The 19,376-nt window shown below is 39.9% G+C and overlaps 1 protein-coding gene across 6 annotated transcripts in view; it reads right to left on the bottom strand.

Annotated features, from left to right (window-relative positions):
* The window catches only part of LRCH3 (leucine rich repeats and calponin homology domain containing 3), a 98,095-nt gene that overhangs the window by 38,929 nt on the left and 39,790 nt on the right, over window positions 1–19,376 (bottom strand). For 5 of the 6 annotated variants that reach the window (XM_030936632.1, XM_030936652.1, XM_030936648.1 and 2 more), the window contains exons 5-10: window positions 16,144–16,280; window positions 13,788–13,897; window positions 12,583–12,676; window positions 11,130–11,250; window positions 7,796–7,944; window positions 3,879–3,955 (exon numbers count right to left, since the gene is read on the bottom strand). In XM_030936632.1, coding sequence (XP_030792492.1) covers window positions 3,879–3,955; window positions 7,796–7,944; window positions 11,130–11,250; window positions 12,583–12,676; window positions 13,788–13,897; window positions 16,144–16,280 — 688 coding nt within the window. The remainder of the gene's footprint in view (window positions 1–3,878; window positions 3,956–7,795; window positions 7,945–11,129; window positions 11,251–12,582; window positions 12,677–13,787; window positions 13,898–16,143; window positions 16,281–19,376) is intronic. The other variant, XM_030936638.1, reaches the window with a different exon arrangement.

A 19,376-nucleotide genomic window follows, 5' to 3' on the forward strand; every position in this document is an offset into this window, starting at 1 on the left:
ATAATTAATGTGAGTAGCTTTTCTGGCTTTGTCTATATAACATGAAACAAAACAACTTCCAGGTTTTATCTAAATGTTAATTCTATATTGCTTCTTATAGAAGTTATAACACACTTTACAGAACCTAGTCTGATATTATCATGTCTCCTGAACTAAAATGCTATTCAAATTATAAGTAGGACCCGTAATTTTTTTTTTTTTTTTTTTTTTTTTTTTTAAGATAGAGTCTTGCTGTCACCAAACTGGAATGCAGTGGTACAATCTTGGCTCACTGCAACCTCCACCTCCAGGGTTCAAGCAATTCTCCTGCCTCAGCCTCACAAGTAGCTAGGACTACAGGTGCAAGCTACCACACACGGCTAATTTTTGTATTTTTAGTAGAGATGGGGTTTCACCATGTTGGCCAGGCTGGTCTGGAACTCCTGACCTCAGGTGATCTGCTGGCCTCAGACTCCCAAAGTGCTGGGATGACAGACGTGAGACACTGCATCCAGCCCATAAAAAATTATTTTAACAATTTTTTTAAAACATAATTTTTGCTAGTTTCAATTTCAAATTTACATAATCCATCTTGGCAAATACTACAAAACATTCACACTTTTTATGTATTACATCTCCGTACGTTTATTATCTCCCAGTAGGGCAGACTCTATGTGGGTAGGGGATAGGGGAGTGGTAGGCGGGAAGCAATGTGTGTGGTGGATGAGGGGAGGGGAGGAGAATGGGAGAAAAAAGGGGTAAGCGAGCTTTCCTTTTCAGCTCACTAGCAGAGGATTCCTCATGCTCACTCAGTGTTTTTGAGCTGCTGTAACTGACAGACCACTGAGGTAGATTCTTTTAGATAACATGTTATTCAGATTAAAGACAAGTCTTGCTCGCCTGAGAGCTTTCAGTCATTGCGAGGTGATTTCGTCTTTTTAGGTTCTAATTCAACATTCCACTCGAATGGTAGCTCCAAGACGGCAGGAATTTTGACTAAGTTCACAGCTACATCTGGAAAAGAACTTGGCACATAGTAGGTATTTCACAAATACTTGCTAATTAAAAACAGGAAGTATCTATTGATCTTAGAGCCTAAGCGGTTACTAGGATCCAGTATGGAGTTCTTACCCAAGGACTGTGCTAAGGTCTAGTATTCTGGAACCCCCAGTGAAACAGTAATCATGGCCGGGTGCAGCGGCTCACACCTGTAATCCCAGCATTTTGGGAGGCCAAAGCAGGAGGGTTAGAACTTCAGTCCAGGAGTCTGAGACCAGCCCGGGCAACTTAGTGAGATTTCTGTCTCTACTAAAAATAACAAACCATTTGCTGAGTATATAGCACACGCCTGAAGTTGCAGCTACTCCAGAGGCTGAGGTGGGAGGATTGCTTGAGCCTGGGAGGTAGAGGCTGCAGTGACCATGATCACAACACTGCACTCCAGCCTAGGCAACAGAGAGAGACCCTGTCACGAAACAAAACAAAACAAAAAATGTAATCCCAGCTTTAGTTTCCAGCACTGCGGCAGACTAAACGTCCTGAATGACTCTTTCAATGGAAATAACCAAAATGCTGAATAAAATAAAACAAGCTTTTAAAATGTATTGCTAAGGTGCCATGAAAATAAAGAATCCACAGACTTTCAAAAAGAAGTAAAAACAGGAACTCTGGACTAAGATGTGGTAGGCAGACTTTCGTCTTCCATGATCTCCGTCCCTGGCCTTACTCTAGTGAATATTGTTGTATTACATTTTTAAAAGGCTTTGCAGATGAAATTAAGGTTACTAATCAGGTGGCCTTAAAATGGTGAGATTATCCAGGTTGACCTAATATAACCATGAGCCCTTAAAAGCAAAAGACTTTGGGAGATGTGGCAGAAAGGGAAGTGAGAAAGATTCCAAATATAAGGAGGATTTGACCCATCATTCCTGGTTTCGAGATGGAGGGGGCCGTGAAGAAAGAATATGGGTGGACTCTAACCACCACCCGCTGGCAACCAGGAAAATAACGGGGACCTCAGTCATGGGGACCGGTAACTGCATCAAACTGAACTCTGCCAACATGTAGGAGCGTGAAAATGAACTCTCCTCCACAGTCTCCACATGAGAATCCAGGTCAGCTAATACCCTGACTTTGGCTTCTAAGTCGCGAACCAGGGGGGCCTGCCCAGGCTCTATCCTCCAGAAGGGTATTAATATAATAAAGAGGTGTTGTTCTAAACTGCTAGAATTTTATAACACAAGCAACAGAAAACACATAAGGTAACTGAATGAAAAAGCTAGCTTTTACCGTGAGGGTTTCTACTAAATCCTGAAGCTATCGAGCTATGATGGATACAGGATGTGAGAGAGACAGGAGATAAAAAATGCAGGCCCACTCAGGGTAGGGAATGTAACTGGAAACTCCTGTATAAAACTGGAATCTCAAAAGACTATTCTTTCAATAAAAGGACACATGGCAACTGAAAAGACATTCTGAAATAAATTTCAAAGCATATAAAATTTAATTAAATCTCCATTAGTTAAGTGGTAAGGGTATAAATGGCAAAGTTATGTCTTTCTTTTTTCTCCCTACATATTTATTCCATCTATATTTCAGTCCCCCAAGTTAACTTTAATACCCTGTCAAATATAAGAACTACGTAAATTTACCATCACTTAAGAATAGGTATATCAAGACTTCATAAAACCAGAAGGCAAAGAACTAAAGGATGAAATTTCCAACTACTGCGAAATACTTCATGGCAAGAAACATTCTGGAATTCAAGAATGAGAAGCAGTGCTCTAAATGATCAAGCTAATTTTCAAAATATTCTGGTTTTTTTTTTGAGACGGAGTCTCACTCTGTCACCCACGCTGGAGTGCAGTGGCGCAATCTCAGCTCACTGTAACCTCCGCCTCCTGGGTTCAAGTGATTTTCCTGCCTCAGCCTCCCAAGTAGCTGGAATTACAGGTGTGTCCCACCACACCCAGCTAATTTTTGTATTTTTAGTAGAGATGGGGTTTCACCATGTTGGCCAGGCTGGTCTCGATCTCCTAACCTCAAGTGATCTGCCTGCCTTGGCCTCCCAAAGTGCTGGCAGTACAGGTATGAGCCACCGTGCCGGGCCTAATTTTCAAAATATTCTCAGAGGCACCAAGTACAGTGGAAAGATTGCATTAATTGAGACAGGACTGGTGATCCATATCACTGTCTCTGCCTATCTCTCTGTTATCCAGTCAAAAATGTAAGTTAAAAAAAATTAGGACTCTCGAAACTCGTTTTTTGTTTTTGTTTTTTGTATTTGTGTGTGTATGTGTGTGTGTGTGTGTGTGTGTGTTTTTAAGACAGGGTCTCACTCTGTTGCCCAGGTGGGAGTGCAATGGCACAAACTGGGTTCACTGCAGCCTCAACCTTCCAGTTCAAGTGATCCTCCCACCTCAGCCTCTTGAGTTGCTGGGACCACACGTGTGCCCCACCATGCCAGGCTGTTTTTTTCTTTTTGGAGAGGGTAGAATGATGCTCAGACTGGTCTCCAACTCCTGGGCTCAAGCAAGCCTCCCGCCCTGGCCTCCCGAAGTGCTGGGATTACAAGTGTTAGCCACTACGCCCGGTCCTGAAGTTCTTTTAGCTCTTTTTATGCATGAATCCACATAGCATCACCACAAAGTCTCATTGCTATCAAGTATCTTCAGATGAATTAACTGTGTAGGTGATGATTTAGATAGTGTCAATTTAGAATCAAATCAATTTTCACTTTATCTATGGCACGAGTACAAAAAGCATACTGTCATTCAGTTCTAAATACATGCCATCAAAACATCTTTATTATACACAGATCTGCATAAACCCAAAATTATTTTATGCTCTCATCATTGAGTTAAGACAGACAGAAATTAAATAGAATTGGTTTTTCAAACCTGTTTTGATGTAAATATCTTCTCATATCTTCTGTTTTTTGAAACTCCCTAATGGCTACTGGCTTTACTGGTGAACCCTAGGCCAAAGGACAGAAATAAATAAATTTAATATATTAATCCATAACACTGTGATTACACAGTTCACATCCAATTTGTCATTTAATTTGTATATTATATTTAAAAAATGTTAATAAACTCTTCAAATGTAAACTTTAGGTGTAAAAGCATCATATGCTATACTGCTGCTTTAATAAACAAAAATGTTCACAATTCACATTTATTTTATAAGAAAGCAGATTTCCTTCTCACTGTATTATATACACTACAGTGACCGAGCACAGTAATATCTACTGAATAAGAAGATGTCAGAATTGGAAAGAACTGAAGAGGTCATGGTACAGACTTCCATTAGGACAGAAATTCCCACCCACCCTACCCTGACATTTGCTCAGTTTCTCTTGAATATTTCTGGTAATGGTGAGTTCACTGGGCAGATTACATTTCTTTATTGATCCATCACCACAAGTTGTCTCTTATCATACTCATACAAATAGTCTTGGGTGTGTTGGTGACTATCAAGATATAACAAAAAGTAACTTCTATTTATGGTAAAATACCGTATTTAAAAGGAAAATATTACTGGCAATTTTACTTATTTATGAACTAAAGAGTAAAAGGTCATTTTCAAAACGTATTACTGAGGAAAATTAAGCTGGTTTAAAATACAGACCACATACAGAAAAATAAAACTATAAACCAAAGGTAGAGGATTAAAGGTTATCAAAGGAAAATCTACAGAACCAATACAATCTTGTTTCCACCAAAAATCATCACCAAAATAGTTATTCATCAAGGGAAAAATAAGAAAACAACTTTTCCAAAAAGGATATCTACAAATCAAACATAAAACTACTTATCATTTACCTCCAAGAAATAGGTACATCACACGTCACTAGAAGCTTTTGGTGAGTTACTCCAAAGGGCTAACAACTGACTGTCTTAAAGTCTGGACATGAGATCCCAATAATAAACTACAATTCTGCAACTCTGATGCAAAAATAACTTTTCTAAGTTTAGTGAATACACCATTTTAAAATTTTTGTTTATTTAGAGACAGAGTCGCTATGTTGCTCAGGCTGGTCTCAAACACCTGGGCTCAAGCAGTCTTCCTACTTCAGCCTCCTGAGTGGCTGAGATTACAGGAATGAGCCACCAGGCCAAGCTATACCATTTTAACAAAGAAACAAAAATCCCTCCTAGGATGTTGTATCAGTGACTTACCATCCTAGTTTTTTTGTTTGGTTGGTTGTTTTCTGATACGAAATCTCGCTCTGTCACCCAGCCTGGAGTGCAGAGGCACAATCTTGGCTCACTGCAACATCCGCCGCCCAGGTTCAAGCGACTCTCATGCCTCAGCCTCCAGAGTAGCTGGGATTACAGGTGCCTGGCATGACTCCCAGCTAAGTTTTATTTTATTTTTTATTTTTATTTTTTTAGTAGAGACAGGGTTTCATCACGTTGGCCAATCTGGTCTAAAACTCCTGACCTCAAGTGATCCACTCGCCTCGGCCTCCCACAGTGCTGGGATTACAGGTGTGAGCCACCATGTCCAGCCCCATCCTAGTTTTATGATACTGCAATTATCTAAAATTATTCTAAGAGGTACATGAAATTTTCATGACAAAATGAATGTGACATTGGTTTAATTAAAAAAAAATCGTACCACGTTCAGACAGGAATGGTCTATGTATATGACAAGTATTATGATAAAATTAAATAATAGTAGTGTTTAAAATCTCACATAGGTTAGTTTTTAACAATCCATTTTTAGATAAGTGTTCAGGAAAATAAAAAGATATTTCTTCCCTGGTTGTGAAACCATCTAAAATAATGCTGCCTCATCATATTTTCACAGAAGCTAAATTTTACGAAAGCTTTATGACACAGAAGTCATAAAGACTACCATATGTAATAGGCAGCCAGAATTTAAAAAATATTATTACAAAACAATATAATGAATTAAAGAAATGATACTATTATTTTTCATAGTAGTATAATAGGCATTTTCACTTTTAGTAGAGATACTCCATTTATACAGCCTAATTAAGCATAACATGATCAAAGAGAAAGACCAGGAGAAAAGGAAATGAATTCCTTTAAGGATTATAATGTGTCATTGTTCATTTTAATTTTATTGCAAAACAGTTAGGTGCCCCTTGCTCCAGCAGCCTGAACAAGTAGTTTCACCAGTCATCTGGTACACTGCTATCTCTGGGCTGTAAGACTTTGACTTACATAATTTTATCCAACTTTAAATACAAGAGTGTCTCTTTACCAACAAAAAACACTGTGTTCAAAAGTGTTCAGACAGGAAAAACCAAAGCCCCCTTTTTTAAAAAAAGAATGATAATATTGGCTGGGCACAGTGGCTCACACCTGTAATCCCAGCACTTTGGGAGGCCGAGGCAGGCAGATCACATGAGGTCGAGTTTAAGACCAGCCCGGCCAACATGGAGAAACCCCATTTCTACTAAAAATACAAAAATTAGCCAGGTGTGGTGGCGCACGCCTGTAATCCCAGCTACTCAGGAGGCTGAGGCGGGAGAAACACTTGAACCTGGGTGGCAGAAGCTGCAGTGAGCCGAGATCACACCACTGCACACCAGCCTGGGCGACACAGTGAGACTCCGTCTCATTAAATAAAGAATGGAGGCCAGGCGCGGTGGCTCAAGCCTGTAATCCCAGCACTTTGGGAGGCCGAGGCGGGCGGATCACAAGGTCAGGAGATCGAGACCATCCTGGCTAACACGGTGAAACCCCGTCTCTACTAAAAAAATACAAAAAACTAGCCGGGCGAGGTGGCGGGCGCCTGTAGTCCCAGCTACTCGGGAGGCTGAGGCAGGAGAATGGCGTAAACCCAGGAGGCAGAGTTTGCAGTGAGCTAAGATCTGGCCACTGCACTCCAGCCTGGGTGACAGAGCGAGACTCCTTCTCAATAAATAAATAAATAAATAAATAAATAAATAAATAAATAAATAAATAAATAAATAAAGAATGGTAATATCACTCTACAACATGTCCCACTTGAAATGATTATTCTCTACTTCTTTTTTTTTCTTTCCTTTTAGCTGTCTCAGACCAAAGAGATTATTCTCTATTTCTAAAAGGCTAATATATCATTCTCTAGAAAGGACCCAAGTGTTTCTCAAATAATCACTGCTCAGAGCCTGAAACCAACTCCAGATATCAACATCACATCCACTAAAGTGAAGCCATTTTCTTATGCTGACAAGACAGACTGATGAACGCTATTCTATCTGAGACCCTTGGGGAACTGGCAGAGATTCTGCAGTGGGCTGAATGCACATTTGTTTTCTAAGGCAATTCAATGTTCCACTTAAGAGATACCCAAGAATTTTAATAGCAAACAATTTATGTTCTGTGTGACTTAGCACAAAAGCTCCAATATAACTCAGCATATTATAAAAATTCTATGGTTAAGTCTGCATGTTGCCACGAACTCAACTTTTTGGTTTAACTGTTAATTAATTACTGACCAAACTATGATTTATCAGTTAGTAACAATGTAAAAGCAATAGAAACAACAATGAAAAGCATCACTGTATTTTTCTTTGTACTTTCTTCGAAGGCCTTAACAGTACCTAGACTTCTCTTATTCCTTCTGTAAAATTCTGAAATCTGTCTTCTTGTTTGAAAAATAAACCTAAAGCCTACTTGAGACTACTGTCTGATGTTTCTGAATACATCTCAACAATTCGGTACTGAAATTAGAAGTGAACATAATGAAAACAATTAGGCTTAAGTCAACAAATCACTGATATAACAAAACTTTATACTATTATGAATTATTTTTACGAAGGGCTAGCAACATACTTGGGCTTCAATCTAGGTACTACCTCATGAGAGATTCGCCGTTGTTCAATATACGCCACAAACTGTGAACTAAGGCTGTCTGAGTCCGGTCCCTTGGGCTGTCTCACCTCGGCCTCTTCTTCCTCTGCGGTACAGCTGTCTATGAAGTCAATCTGATCCAGATCATGTTCCACTGTATACACCACACACACAACCACACACGCACACACACACCAGAAAAAAACATTCGAATTAGACAGCCAATAAAAGACATTTACTTATTTCCTTTTCCCCAAGATTTTCTATCTTGAAAGTGGGAGGGATGACAAAAACTTTAAATTACTTAAGTCTTTTTTTTACCCATTTTATGTCCAAGGTTGGTGGCTCACGCCTGTAATCCCAGCACTTTGGGAGGTGGAGGCGGGTGGATCACCTGAGGTCAGGAGTACGAGGCCAGCCTGACCAATATGGTGAACCCCGTCTCTACTAAAAAGACAAAAATTAGCTGGGCTTAGTGGTGGCAGGCCTGTAGTCCCAGCTACTCGGGAGGCTGAGACAGGAGAATTGCTTGAACCTGGGAGACGGAGGTTATAGTGAGCCAAGACTGTGCCACTGCACTCTAGCTTGGGCAACAGAGCAAGACTCCGTCTCAAAAACAAAAAAAAGGTAAATAAATTTTACTTACATTTTATTATGTTTTTTTGTTTGTTTGTTTGTTTGTTTGTTTGTTTTTTGAGACAGGGTCTCACTCTGCCACCCAGGCTGCAGTGCAGTAGTGCAATCTTGGCTCACTGCAACCTCTGCTTCTCATGTTCAAGCGATTCTCCTGCCTCAGCCTCCCAAGTAGGTGGGATTACAGGTGTGCACCACCATGCCCAGCTACTTTTTCTATTTTTGGTAGAGATGAGGTTTCACCATGTTGGCCACATTGGTCTCAAACTGCTGTGCTCAAGCAATCCGCCCACTCTGGCCTCCTAAACTGCTGGGATTACAGGCGTCAGCCACCGTGGCTGGCACCTAAGTATTTATTATTTAGTTCACGGTCACTCACAAAAATAGGCTCCAGAAAACCTTAGTCCTAGTTCACTAAAGAACGTAGTAATTGATGATAATTATTGAAATAGAGACCTCTAACATTTTTCTTTAGACAGCTCCTTCCTGTTTTAAACACAGTAGTTTGAGTTTGTGAGACAAAGAGCAAGACTAATTTTTAAAGACTGAAAGGCACATCTTCGTGTTTTAGGTCTGGGGCTTAATATCTCTGGAGGAGATAGCAGGTGGAAAACTGAACACAGTCAACTCAAAAGAAAGTAAAAGGCCACACACAAAACAGGGAAAAGGTAGGAGTAAACTGGAGAAAGAAAGAGTTTCTGACTACTATCTCCCTTCCAGTAATTGTTGTCAACTAAACAGAAACAAAAAAGATCAGAACAAAGATTGTCCTATTTGGAAAACTATCTGCTAGAGGTCAGCAATGTAGATATTTTATAATAGTTTACGGATGGGAAGGGATTCATTTGACAAATTTTTTTCCTCTCAAAATGCTTTAGGGTGAGGAGAAGTATATAAATTATTTTTAGCCACATCGTTCATCTATTAAGTTTGGGAAACCCCCATTTTTTAAAAAAGTTTAAAAGTAATGAAACAACTACTTAAAATGGCACACTAGAAAAAAAAACTTGCTACTAAGACAGTTTCTCCAGAGACGCATTAAACCACAACCTGTTACTTTATGACGTTCTACAGGCTGCCTAAAAATCGCAGTTGCTGGAGCAGTGAACCTGGAGAAGCCTCTTTCTCAAACTAGTCTTCTGACTCATTTATAAATAATTCTGTGAATGCAATTAATATAAAATGAATTTTGAGTTATTAGAGTTTTATTAATAGCTAAAAAAGATGAAAAGGTTACAAGTTTACATCCACATTAGAAACCAGGTAAATAAATGCATTTTTTTACTGTGTTAACACTTGTCTGACTAAATACATGTTTATATTAAGACCATTTCTGAAGAAAGCAACTTTACTTCTTCATACAATCTAGACAAGTGTGGCCAAAGAGAAAAATAACACAAGCCATAAAGGTGAACCACATGCATCATTTGAAATTTTCTAGTAGTCATATTTTTTAAAGAGGCAGCATTAATTTTAATATATTTTACATTGTCCAATATGTCTAAATATCACTTCAACATATAATCAATGCAAAATATTACTACTTTATATGCTTTTTTACAAATGAAGTCTTCAAAATCTGATGTGTGTTTTAAACTTACAATACGTATCAATTTGGAAAAACCACCTTTCTTTTTTATTTCCTTTTATGAGACACAGTCTCATTCTGTTGCCCAGGATGGAGTGCAATGGCGCGATCTTGGCTCACTACAATGTCTGCCTCCCGAGTTCAAGTGATTCTCCTGCCTCAGCCTCCCCGAGTAGCTGGGATTACAGGCATGTGCCACTATGCTCTGCTAATTTTTTTTTTTTGGATTCTTAGTAGAGATGAGGTTTCACCATGTTGGTCAGGCTAGTCTCAAACTCCTGACCTCAAGTGATCCACCTGCCTCAGCCTCCCAAAGTGCTGGGATTACAGGTGTGAGCCACCACGCCCAGCCTAAAAAAACACATTTCAAATACTCAATAATTACCACATGTGGCTAGTGGCTACCATACCGGCACAGATCTCAACATTATTTTAAGTCTTAAATAAACTGATGGAGAAAGATACCTCATACGAGAGAAACACTGAAAAGAAAACTACTGAAATGTAAACGAAAAATGGTAACAACGGGAGGAAAGAACATAAGATGGTGAGGAAAGACAGCAAACCATTTAATTGAAATCATCACGGAGAAATGAAAGCTCTTTTCAGATAAGTAATAGGTTTCTGGAAAAATCAAAGTCATTTTCCCTTATAACTGGCCCTCAAAATTTAAATATGAAGTTAAACATTAAACATTAAATTCAAACCAATTCAAGCAATATAGAATGGAATGCAAAAATCAAGAGTCTGCTTCAGGCCGGGTGCTGTGGCTCAAGCCTGTAATCCCAGCACTTTGGGAGGCCGAGACGGGCGGATCACGAGGTCAGGAGATCAAGACCATCCTGGCTAATGCGGTGAAACCCCATCTCTACTAAAAAAAGAAAAAAATACAAAAAACTAGCCGGGCGAGGTGGCGGCTCCTGTAGTCCGAGCTACTCGGGAGGCTGAGGCAGGAGAATGGCGTTAACCCGGGAGGCGGAGCTTGCAGTGAGCAGAGATCCGGCCACTGCACTCCAGCCTGGGCGACAGAGTGAGATTCCGTCTCAAAAAAAATAAAAAAATAAAAATAAAAAGTTAATGACCGCAAACACTTTCGATGTCACTGGAATTACGCTTACCTCCACCATTTGTTACCACTAAACTGCCGCGATTCTCTTGGTACTGGCTTTCTCTTCGTAGTCTTTGTTCTTTAGTCATCTCTGCTACTCTAAGAGGCAGATCGGAAAATTCATCTGTAGGCTTAAAAAAGAAGCAGAAACATGAACAACAATCATTTTCAAGCCTGGCGGCTCACGCCTGTAATACACGCACTTTGGGAGACCGAAGCAGGGGATCACTCGAGGCCAGGAGTAAATCAGCTGGGTGTGCTCACGCATGCCTCTAATCCTAATACTTGGGTGTTGAGACGGGAGCATCGCTTCAGCCCAGGACTTCGAGGCTGCAATGAGATAGGATTCCACCACTGCACTCCAGCCTGTGCGAACAAAGCCAGATCCTATCTCAAAAAAATAAAAACCTGGCCTGGAGTGGTGGCTGATGTCTATAATCCCAACACTTTGGGAGACCAAGGTGGGAACCATAAGCCCAGGAGTTTGAGACTAGCCTGGGCAATACAGGGAGACCCCGTCTCTAAATTTAAAAAAATTTAATTAGCTGGGCGTGGTGGCATAAGCCTGTAGTCCCAGCTACTCAGGAGGTTTATGTGGGAGGACTGCTTGAGCCATGGTCGTGCCACTGCACTCCAGCCTGGGTGAAAGAGCGAGACTCCGTCTCAAAAAAAAAAAAAAAAGATTCATGACTCCATAAATCTATACATATAGATTTCAAATATCTACATATATATCTGTATCGATACAGCCACATTTATGAACCCACCCACCAAGACATACAAACACAATTCCAAATTACAAATGGGATGTAGTCTAAAATTAATTTGCTTTTGATTCACCATAAAACAATGTTATAAATAGTAGGTTATCAATCTTGCTAACAAAAGTTTATTTAATAACTTAATGCATCGCTAAAATATTCACATTAGTAATTTTTATTTTTTTACTTTTTTTCTTCTGTAGACCTTCTCTGTGGACACAGTAATTTTTAAGAGCAGAAAACATAATACATATAATTTAAAAACCAGGAAAACGACAGAATTAGCTAGGAGGTTGTTCCTCCTGAGCACATGAATACTCTTCACTAAGGTCCTCATCTCTACCCATCAGCCTGAAGTCCTACTTGTTCTCTCACCATCTCTCGCCTCTGCTCAAGAACACCCCACCCTTCACATTTTAGGCTTCCGTTTCCACTGGCTCAGCTCCTGTTTGCCTTTCTATGATATGAAACTATTTCTGTGAGACAATGAGGAAACAGACAGGTGGAAATACGCGTGATGGAAAGCTGGTAAGGAAGCAGAACACCAGTTCCAGCTGTAGAGTGTGGGAATCTTACCCCCACCTTGACTTTTCTGTATTTTATGTAATGAGAAATTGAATCCGGTTAAGGCACTTTTCATTTTCATCATTTTACCTTCTCTTAATCAGGTGTTATAACACATGGATTATAAAAAACACTTACTTCATTCCCTGACCATCTCTTATCACCACTGTCCACACTATTGAAGCCTGAATCAAGAGCTCCATATGGGCGACTGGAGTACAGTTCTTCACGGCTGCCAAAAAGAGACTTCGTTACTGCAAAGTTTGTTATTTTAACAATTAACATTTGAAATTCAACAGATCAGTTTTCTAAAAAAACAAGAAATGTGGCAGACACTTAACTATTAGAACGAAATGGGCTTTCTTTTTTTAATATGAAAAATTCCAAAGAGAAACAAAGCAAACAGAATAGGATGAGACCTCATGTACTCATTATCATCCAGCTTCAAAACAATCACACCTCTGCAATTCTTGTTCACCCAGTGAGGCGAGTTCACTGGGACTGTGCTTTTAAGCACAATTTGAGAGGTTCCAAGAGAAGGCCTGAGGGGTTCTCTTTGGAGTAAAGTCCATAAACATTATTTCACTTTCACTGAAACATCTATCCTGCTTGTTTAAAGGCCCAAGAATTTAATTCTTGCTACTTAAGATTGCTCCATACTCAGGAGGCTGAGGTGGGAGGAATGCTTGAGCTCAGGAGTTTGAGAGACCAGGCTGGGCAACATAGTAAGACCTTGCTTCAAAAAGAAGAGATTGTTCCATATGGTTGGGACTGCCAAGCAGATGACCTTATAAGTCATATGTCATGTAGCTGAGGGACTCATAGACTTAAAAGATACTGACGTGATGTTAATGGTCAACAAATCCAACTCTTCACTCCTTGTAGGAAAAATGAAACCCAAAAAGTATGAACGACTTGCCTTCAGCTAGTTATTTCAGCAGCAGAGCTAAAGTTAGTGTTCAAGTCACTCAGACCAGTAGTTTTCAACTGGAGGCCTCAAGGTGACATTTGGAGACATTTTTGTTTGTCACCTTGGGAGGGGACTACTGGCATCTGATGGGAAGATGCCAAGGACACTGCTAAATGTCTTACAATATACATGACAGCCCATCACAACAAAGAATTATCTGATATAAAATGTCAATAGTCCCAAGGTTGAGAAACCCTTAGAACTAGACTTTGCCGGAGGTGGGTAATCAACACTACAATACAAGCATTCTGAGAATAACAGTGTTAAAACAGGTTATTTCCCGTTAGTCAAACATTCAGGTAAATTAAAGTATCCATTTTATTTGATTCCCTGTGCAAAGAATATGATAGGCAAAGGTACAGAATATACTTACCAGGAGCCAAAACCCAATGGTCTCCTATCATAATCTGGCAGATCTGGAGCAATCTTACAAGCTTGTATGTTCAGGTATTTAAATATGTGGACTTTGCCTTTTATACATATCTAAATAAAGTAACATAAATGTAGACAAATTATTACTCATCTGAAGTATGCTCCTTTTTATCATATCAACATTTTATGTAACGTACATTGGGAACAGGAAGCATTTCTGTCAAGTACATACAGTAATATTAAAAAACAAATATTCTTATAACAAACTATATTATTTGGTTAAGTGTTATTTTAGGTGTTTAACTGGTAAATGTAAGTTTTCATTTTCTAATCACTAATAAACTTCAGTAATATATAAAATAAATAATTTTTGATTATACTGTTCAAATACCAAGTAAACTTATCACACTGATTAGTTTGCATAGTCAGAGATTTAAAGCATTTCTCCCCACTACATTACGTGAAGCAACTTTTACTTTTAGGAATCCAACATTCATATACAATTATGTTTTTGATTTTGCTTTGAGAAAGAAGAGCAGGACATCATGAAATATTTCATATATTTCTGTTACATGTATTTCTGTTGCTACTTGTTCCAGAGGTCAAAACATAAAGTCCTGAGGCTTATAAGACCCTTCTATTGTTAGGAAGTTTACTCATAAAGTTTTATAGTTGCCATAAAGAGTAGCACATGTGGCTGGGTGCAGTGGCTCACGCCTGTAATCCTAGCACTTTGGGAGGGCGAGGCAGGTGGATCACCTGAGGTCAGGAGTTCAAACAAGCCTGATCAACATGGTGAAACCCCGTCTCTACTAAAAATACAAAAAATTAGCTAGGTGTGGTGGCGGGGGACTGTAATCCCAGATACTCGGGAGGCTGAAGCAGGAGAATCACTAGAACCCAGGAGGTGGAGGCTGCAGTGAGCCGAGATCGCGTCATTGCACTCCAGCCTGGCCGACAAGAGTGAAACTTCATCTCAAAAAAAAAAAAAGAGAGAGAGAGAGAAGCATATGCTTGTACAAAATCGTCAATAAATTGCAGAGTTAAAAAGAGCTAAGGGGGCTGGGCGTGGTGGTTCACGCCTGTAATCCCAGCACTTTGGGAGGCCAAGGCAGGAGGATCACGAGGTCAGGAGATGGAGACCATCCTGGCTAACACAGTGAAACTCTGTCTCTACTAAAATATACAAAAAATTAGCCGGACGAGGTGGCGGGCGCCTGTAGTCCCAGCTACTCGGGAGGCTGAGGCAGGAGAATGGTGTAAACCCGGGAGGCAGAGATTCCAGTGAGCCGAGATCGTGCCACTGCACTCCAGCCTGGGCGACAGCAAGACTCCGTCTCAATAAAAAAGAAAGAGCTAAGAGAAAATAATGAGTTGGCAAAAATTTATAGGTTGTAGCATGTCCAGCATCTACATGTAAAGCTACCTTATAATTATTACTGTATAGCTTCATTTCAGTCACTGATAAATGACTGAAATGTCTAAACTAGGAATTTGTGACTTCTAGAATTAGGAAGGTTGTAATAACAATGATCAGAAAAAGAAATGTACTGATAGTTTTTAGCTCTGAAAGCTGAGTATTTTTATTTGTCTCTAGCTTTTTTTTTTTTTTTTTTTTTTTTGAGATGGAGTCTCGCCCTGTCGCCCAGTCTGGAGTGTAGTAGCGCGATCTCAGCTCACTGTAGCCTCCACTTCCTGGGTTCAAGTGATTCTCCTGCCTCAGCCTCCTTAGTAGCTGGGACCACAGGCGCCCACCACCACACCCGGCTAATTTTTGTATTTTTAGTAGAGACGGGGTTTCACCATGTTGGCCAGGATGATCTCAATCTCCCGACCTTGTGATCCACCCGCCTCAGGCTCCCAAAGTGCTGGGAATACAGGCGTAAGCCACTGTGCCTGGCCTGTCTCTAGCATTTATGGTGTCTACACTCAAATTTTACTAGAAAAAATTAAGAAATTAACTAAAACTTTACAAGAAAAAAATTAAGAAATTAAAATTTTATTAGAAAAAAATGTAGGGAAGAATTCTTCATTTTAAAAAGAAATACCAATTTAAAGAAAGGAAAAACACTTCTGGAAACATTATCTTCCAATCCATTAATTCAAGGCTTCTCAAAAATACATATGTATGTGAATTTATTTTAAAAGAAATTATTTTCTAACAGAATGATAAATGTACAGAAAATTTTAAATTTCATCCTTTGTCCAAAAAAAGTCCATACATGCTTCCACTATGGTTTACCTGATGCTTCCACTATGGTTTACCTGACGCTTCCACTATGGTTTACCTGACGCTTCCACTATGGTTTACCTGATGCTTCCACTATGGTTTACCTGATGCTTCCACTATGGTTTACCTGTGCAGGAGGTGACTGTAGTGGATTGTTATCTAGGGTGATCATCTGTAGGTGCCTGAGGTTCCGATAACAAACAGGGATTGTGGTAATTTTATTGCATGAGAAGTCTAACCGTATCAAAGGCAACTCTGCCAGCTCTGCACGAAAGTAAAATGGAAATGAACAATTAATGATGTTTTACAACTAGAGAATTTTTACAAAAGCTTCTAGTTAAATGTGATTTTAACACAGATATTTACTCCCATTCTCTTTTAGTGATTAACTGGTAGCAAAGTGGTAAAAATGAGACAAGTGGTAAAAATGAGATCTAGTTGCCTATAGATAGGATGACTAATAAAAAGCAAGCAGCTTTGACCTGCTCAGGACTACAGAAAGTCTCAGAAGCTGGAGGCCCTGATACCACAAGAAGGTGAGGATAACAAAAGGGTTAGATAACACTCTCTATATAAAGAACAGTTAAATGCCTGGGTCCACAGCCCCCACTAACGCAGCTGGGGCACTATCCTTCAACGTTCCCAGGAGTCAGCAAGTTCTTTTCCAGTGAAATTGAATCAAAAATGCTCTGAACTCAGGGATCCCAGGCACAAGGGAAAGTCAGGAGGAGTTGCCAGCTGAAAATGGAGGAGTTAAGTCAAAGTCTACACACTTAACATTAAGACCTCAGCACCTTCCAACCCCACCATATCCTACTTCATCCCCAGGAATGGCCAGAGTTAAGAATATGCACAATAACACAGAAGAAATGGAGCTTCTTTCTCTGGATAAACCTCACAGTCCCATATATAAGGCCTTTATATAATGATACAGAATTTCTTCTAATAAAATGCACAGCTTGCTGCTTAATGACCATTATACAATTGCTGCCCAGTATACTCAGAACTTCTATTCAGCTATATAAAGACAGTATATGATCCACAGACATTTAGACATCTCCAACATCAAAACCAACCAACTAACCAAAAAAAGGAACTCAGAAGAAACAGGTATTTTATAGAAAGCAGAAGAAAATTTTGAAAAGCTAGACTATCTTTAGTTTCAGAAAGAGAAGGTCCTTAATCACTGAAACATAAAAGGAATGTTTTTTAAAAATCACAGAATAATGAGTTTGTAGAAATGAAAAAATATAATGGTAGCAATTAAAAATTCATGATGGTTGGAACTACTTTACCATAAGCTAACACAAAATGACAAAGAAATGAATAATAAAAAAGATAAGAAAAATCATCAAAGAGGATCAACAAAGAGGTCTAATAAGATCCAATTCAAAATAATTCGAAAAAGGGACAGAGAAACCAAAATAAAGAAAGTTATCAAAAAAAAAAGATATAAAACAATTTCCCAAAACGGAAGATATGGATCTCTGGTTTGGAAAGGGGACCACCAAGTATCCAGTATATTGAATTAAAACAACTCATACTACGGCACATTCACATACAATTTCAGAGCAGCAGATAAACAGGGACCATCTTAAAATTTTCCAGAGAGCAAAAGCTGGTCACAAAAGACTGGGATTAAGAATGAATGGCATCAGATTTTCAACCATTAATTTTAAACACTGAAAGCAGAGAGTGAAAAAAGACTTAAAAGTCTTGAAAGAAAATTTTTCAACCTAGATTTATAATCCAATTATTAATCAAGGGGGGACACAGAACAGACATTTCTTTTCAAGTGAAGTCTCAAAAGTATGTTCTCCTATGACGTGTTCTTGGGAAACTACTAGGAGATGTCCTCCAGCAAAACAGGGAGGAAACTGAGGATGATCCAGTCTAGGAATCAGAGTATTTAACACAGAAGAAAGCAAGCTGGGCAGCAAGCCGGGCACAGTGGCTCAAGCCTGTAATCCCAGCACTTTGGGAGGCTGAGGCGGGTGAATCACAAGGTCAGGAGTTCAAGACCAGCCTGGCCAAGATGCTGAAACCCCGTCTCCACTAAAAATACAAAAGTTAGCCAGGCGTGGTGGCGGGCACCTGTAATCCCAGCTACTCGGAAGGCTGAGGCAGAGTCGCCTGAACCCGGGAGGCAGAGGTTACAGTGAGCCGAGATCATGTCACTGCACTCTAGCCTGGGTGACAGAGCGAGACTCCGTCTCAAAGAAAAGAAAAAAAAGCTGGGCAGCAATACTAGAGAACAGCCAGTCCATATCAGAAGAGAAAAAAAAAAGGGCTCAGTGAGGCAGAAGTGCATGGAAAAAAGGGACAGAGAATCTGACTAGTTTGACTAGGAAGACTGTTGGAAAAAGAGGGTGGAATTAGCAATACACACACACAAAAATAAGCATATAAAAAGATAAACTATTACCTCTAGGAAAAAAAAAAAACATGTACAAGAAAAGAAATAAAATCAGAGTACATCACTTGAATTGGCAGGGAACAATGCTTACATAATTATAGTAATGTGAACACTGAATAACAATTTAATCAAAAGTTGTGCTAAAACTACACTGGGAAGATGGGAGGAAGGCAGTAAAGGCATGGTATGTGATAGTGTAAGGAAACTAAATCCTCATCTATCACAACAGGAAGCTGACATAAGTGTCAAAGTTGCCCAAACCAGCAATAGCTATAAAAATGTATCAATTAGAAATATGTCAGCAGTCTGGACACTGTGGCTCATGCCTGTAATCAGCACTTTGGGAGGCTGAGGTGGGCGGACGGCTTGAGCCCAGGAGACCAGCCAGGGCAACACGGTGAGACCCTTGTCTCTACAAAACAATACAAAAACTTCTGGGTGTGACGGCGCATGTCTACAGTCCCAGCTACTTGGAAGGCTCAGATGGGAGGATGGCTTCAGCCCAGGGAGTTCGAGGCTACAGTGAGCTATGATCACGCCATGCACTCCAGCCTGGGCAACAGAGTGAGACCTTGTCTCAAAAAAAAAAAAAAAAGGGTCAAAGGAGTTTAATGAAGATACATACTTTTGGCCATTGAAATTGGTGTGCTGGGAAGTTTGAGGCAGGTTAACGATATTATTTAAGATTCTTGGCTGGACACGGTGGCTCACGCCTGTAATCCCAGCACTTTGGGAGGCGGAGGCAGGTGGATCACGAGGTCAGGAGAACAAGACCATCCTGGGCAACACATGGCGAAACCCTGTCTCTATTAAAAATACAAAAGTTAGCTGGGCATGGTGGCACATGCCTGTAAGCCCAGCTACTCGGGAGGCTGAGGCAGGAGAATCACTTGAACCAGGGAGGCAGAGGTTGCAGTGAGCCGAGATGGCGCCACTGCACTCCA

Source organism: Rhinopithecus roxellana, chromosome 1, assembly GCF_007565055.1.
Source record: "Rhinopithecus roxellana isolate Shanxi Qingling chromosome 1, ASM756505v1, whole genome shotgun sequence".
In the NCBI taxonomy this organism is placed as follows: domain Eukaryota; kingdom Metazoa; phylum Chordata; class Mammalia; order Primates; family Cercopithecidae; genus Rhinopithecus; species Rhinopithecus roxellana.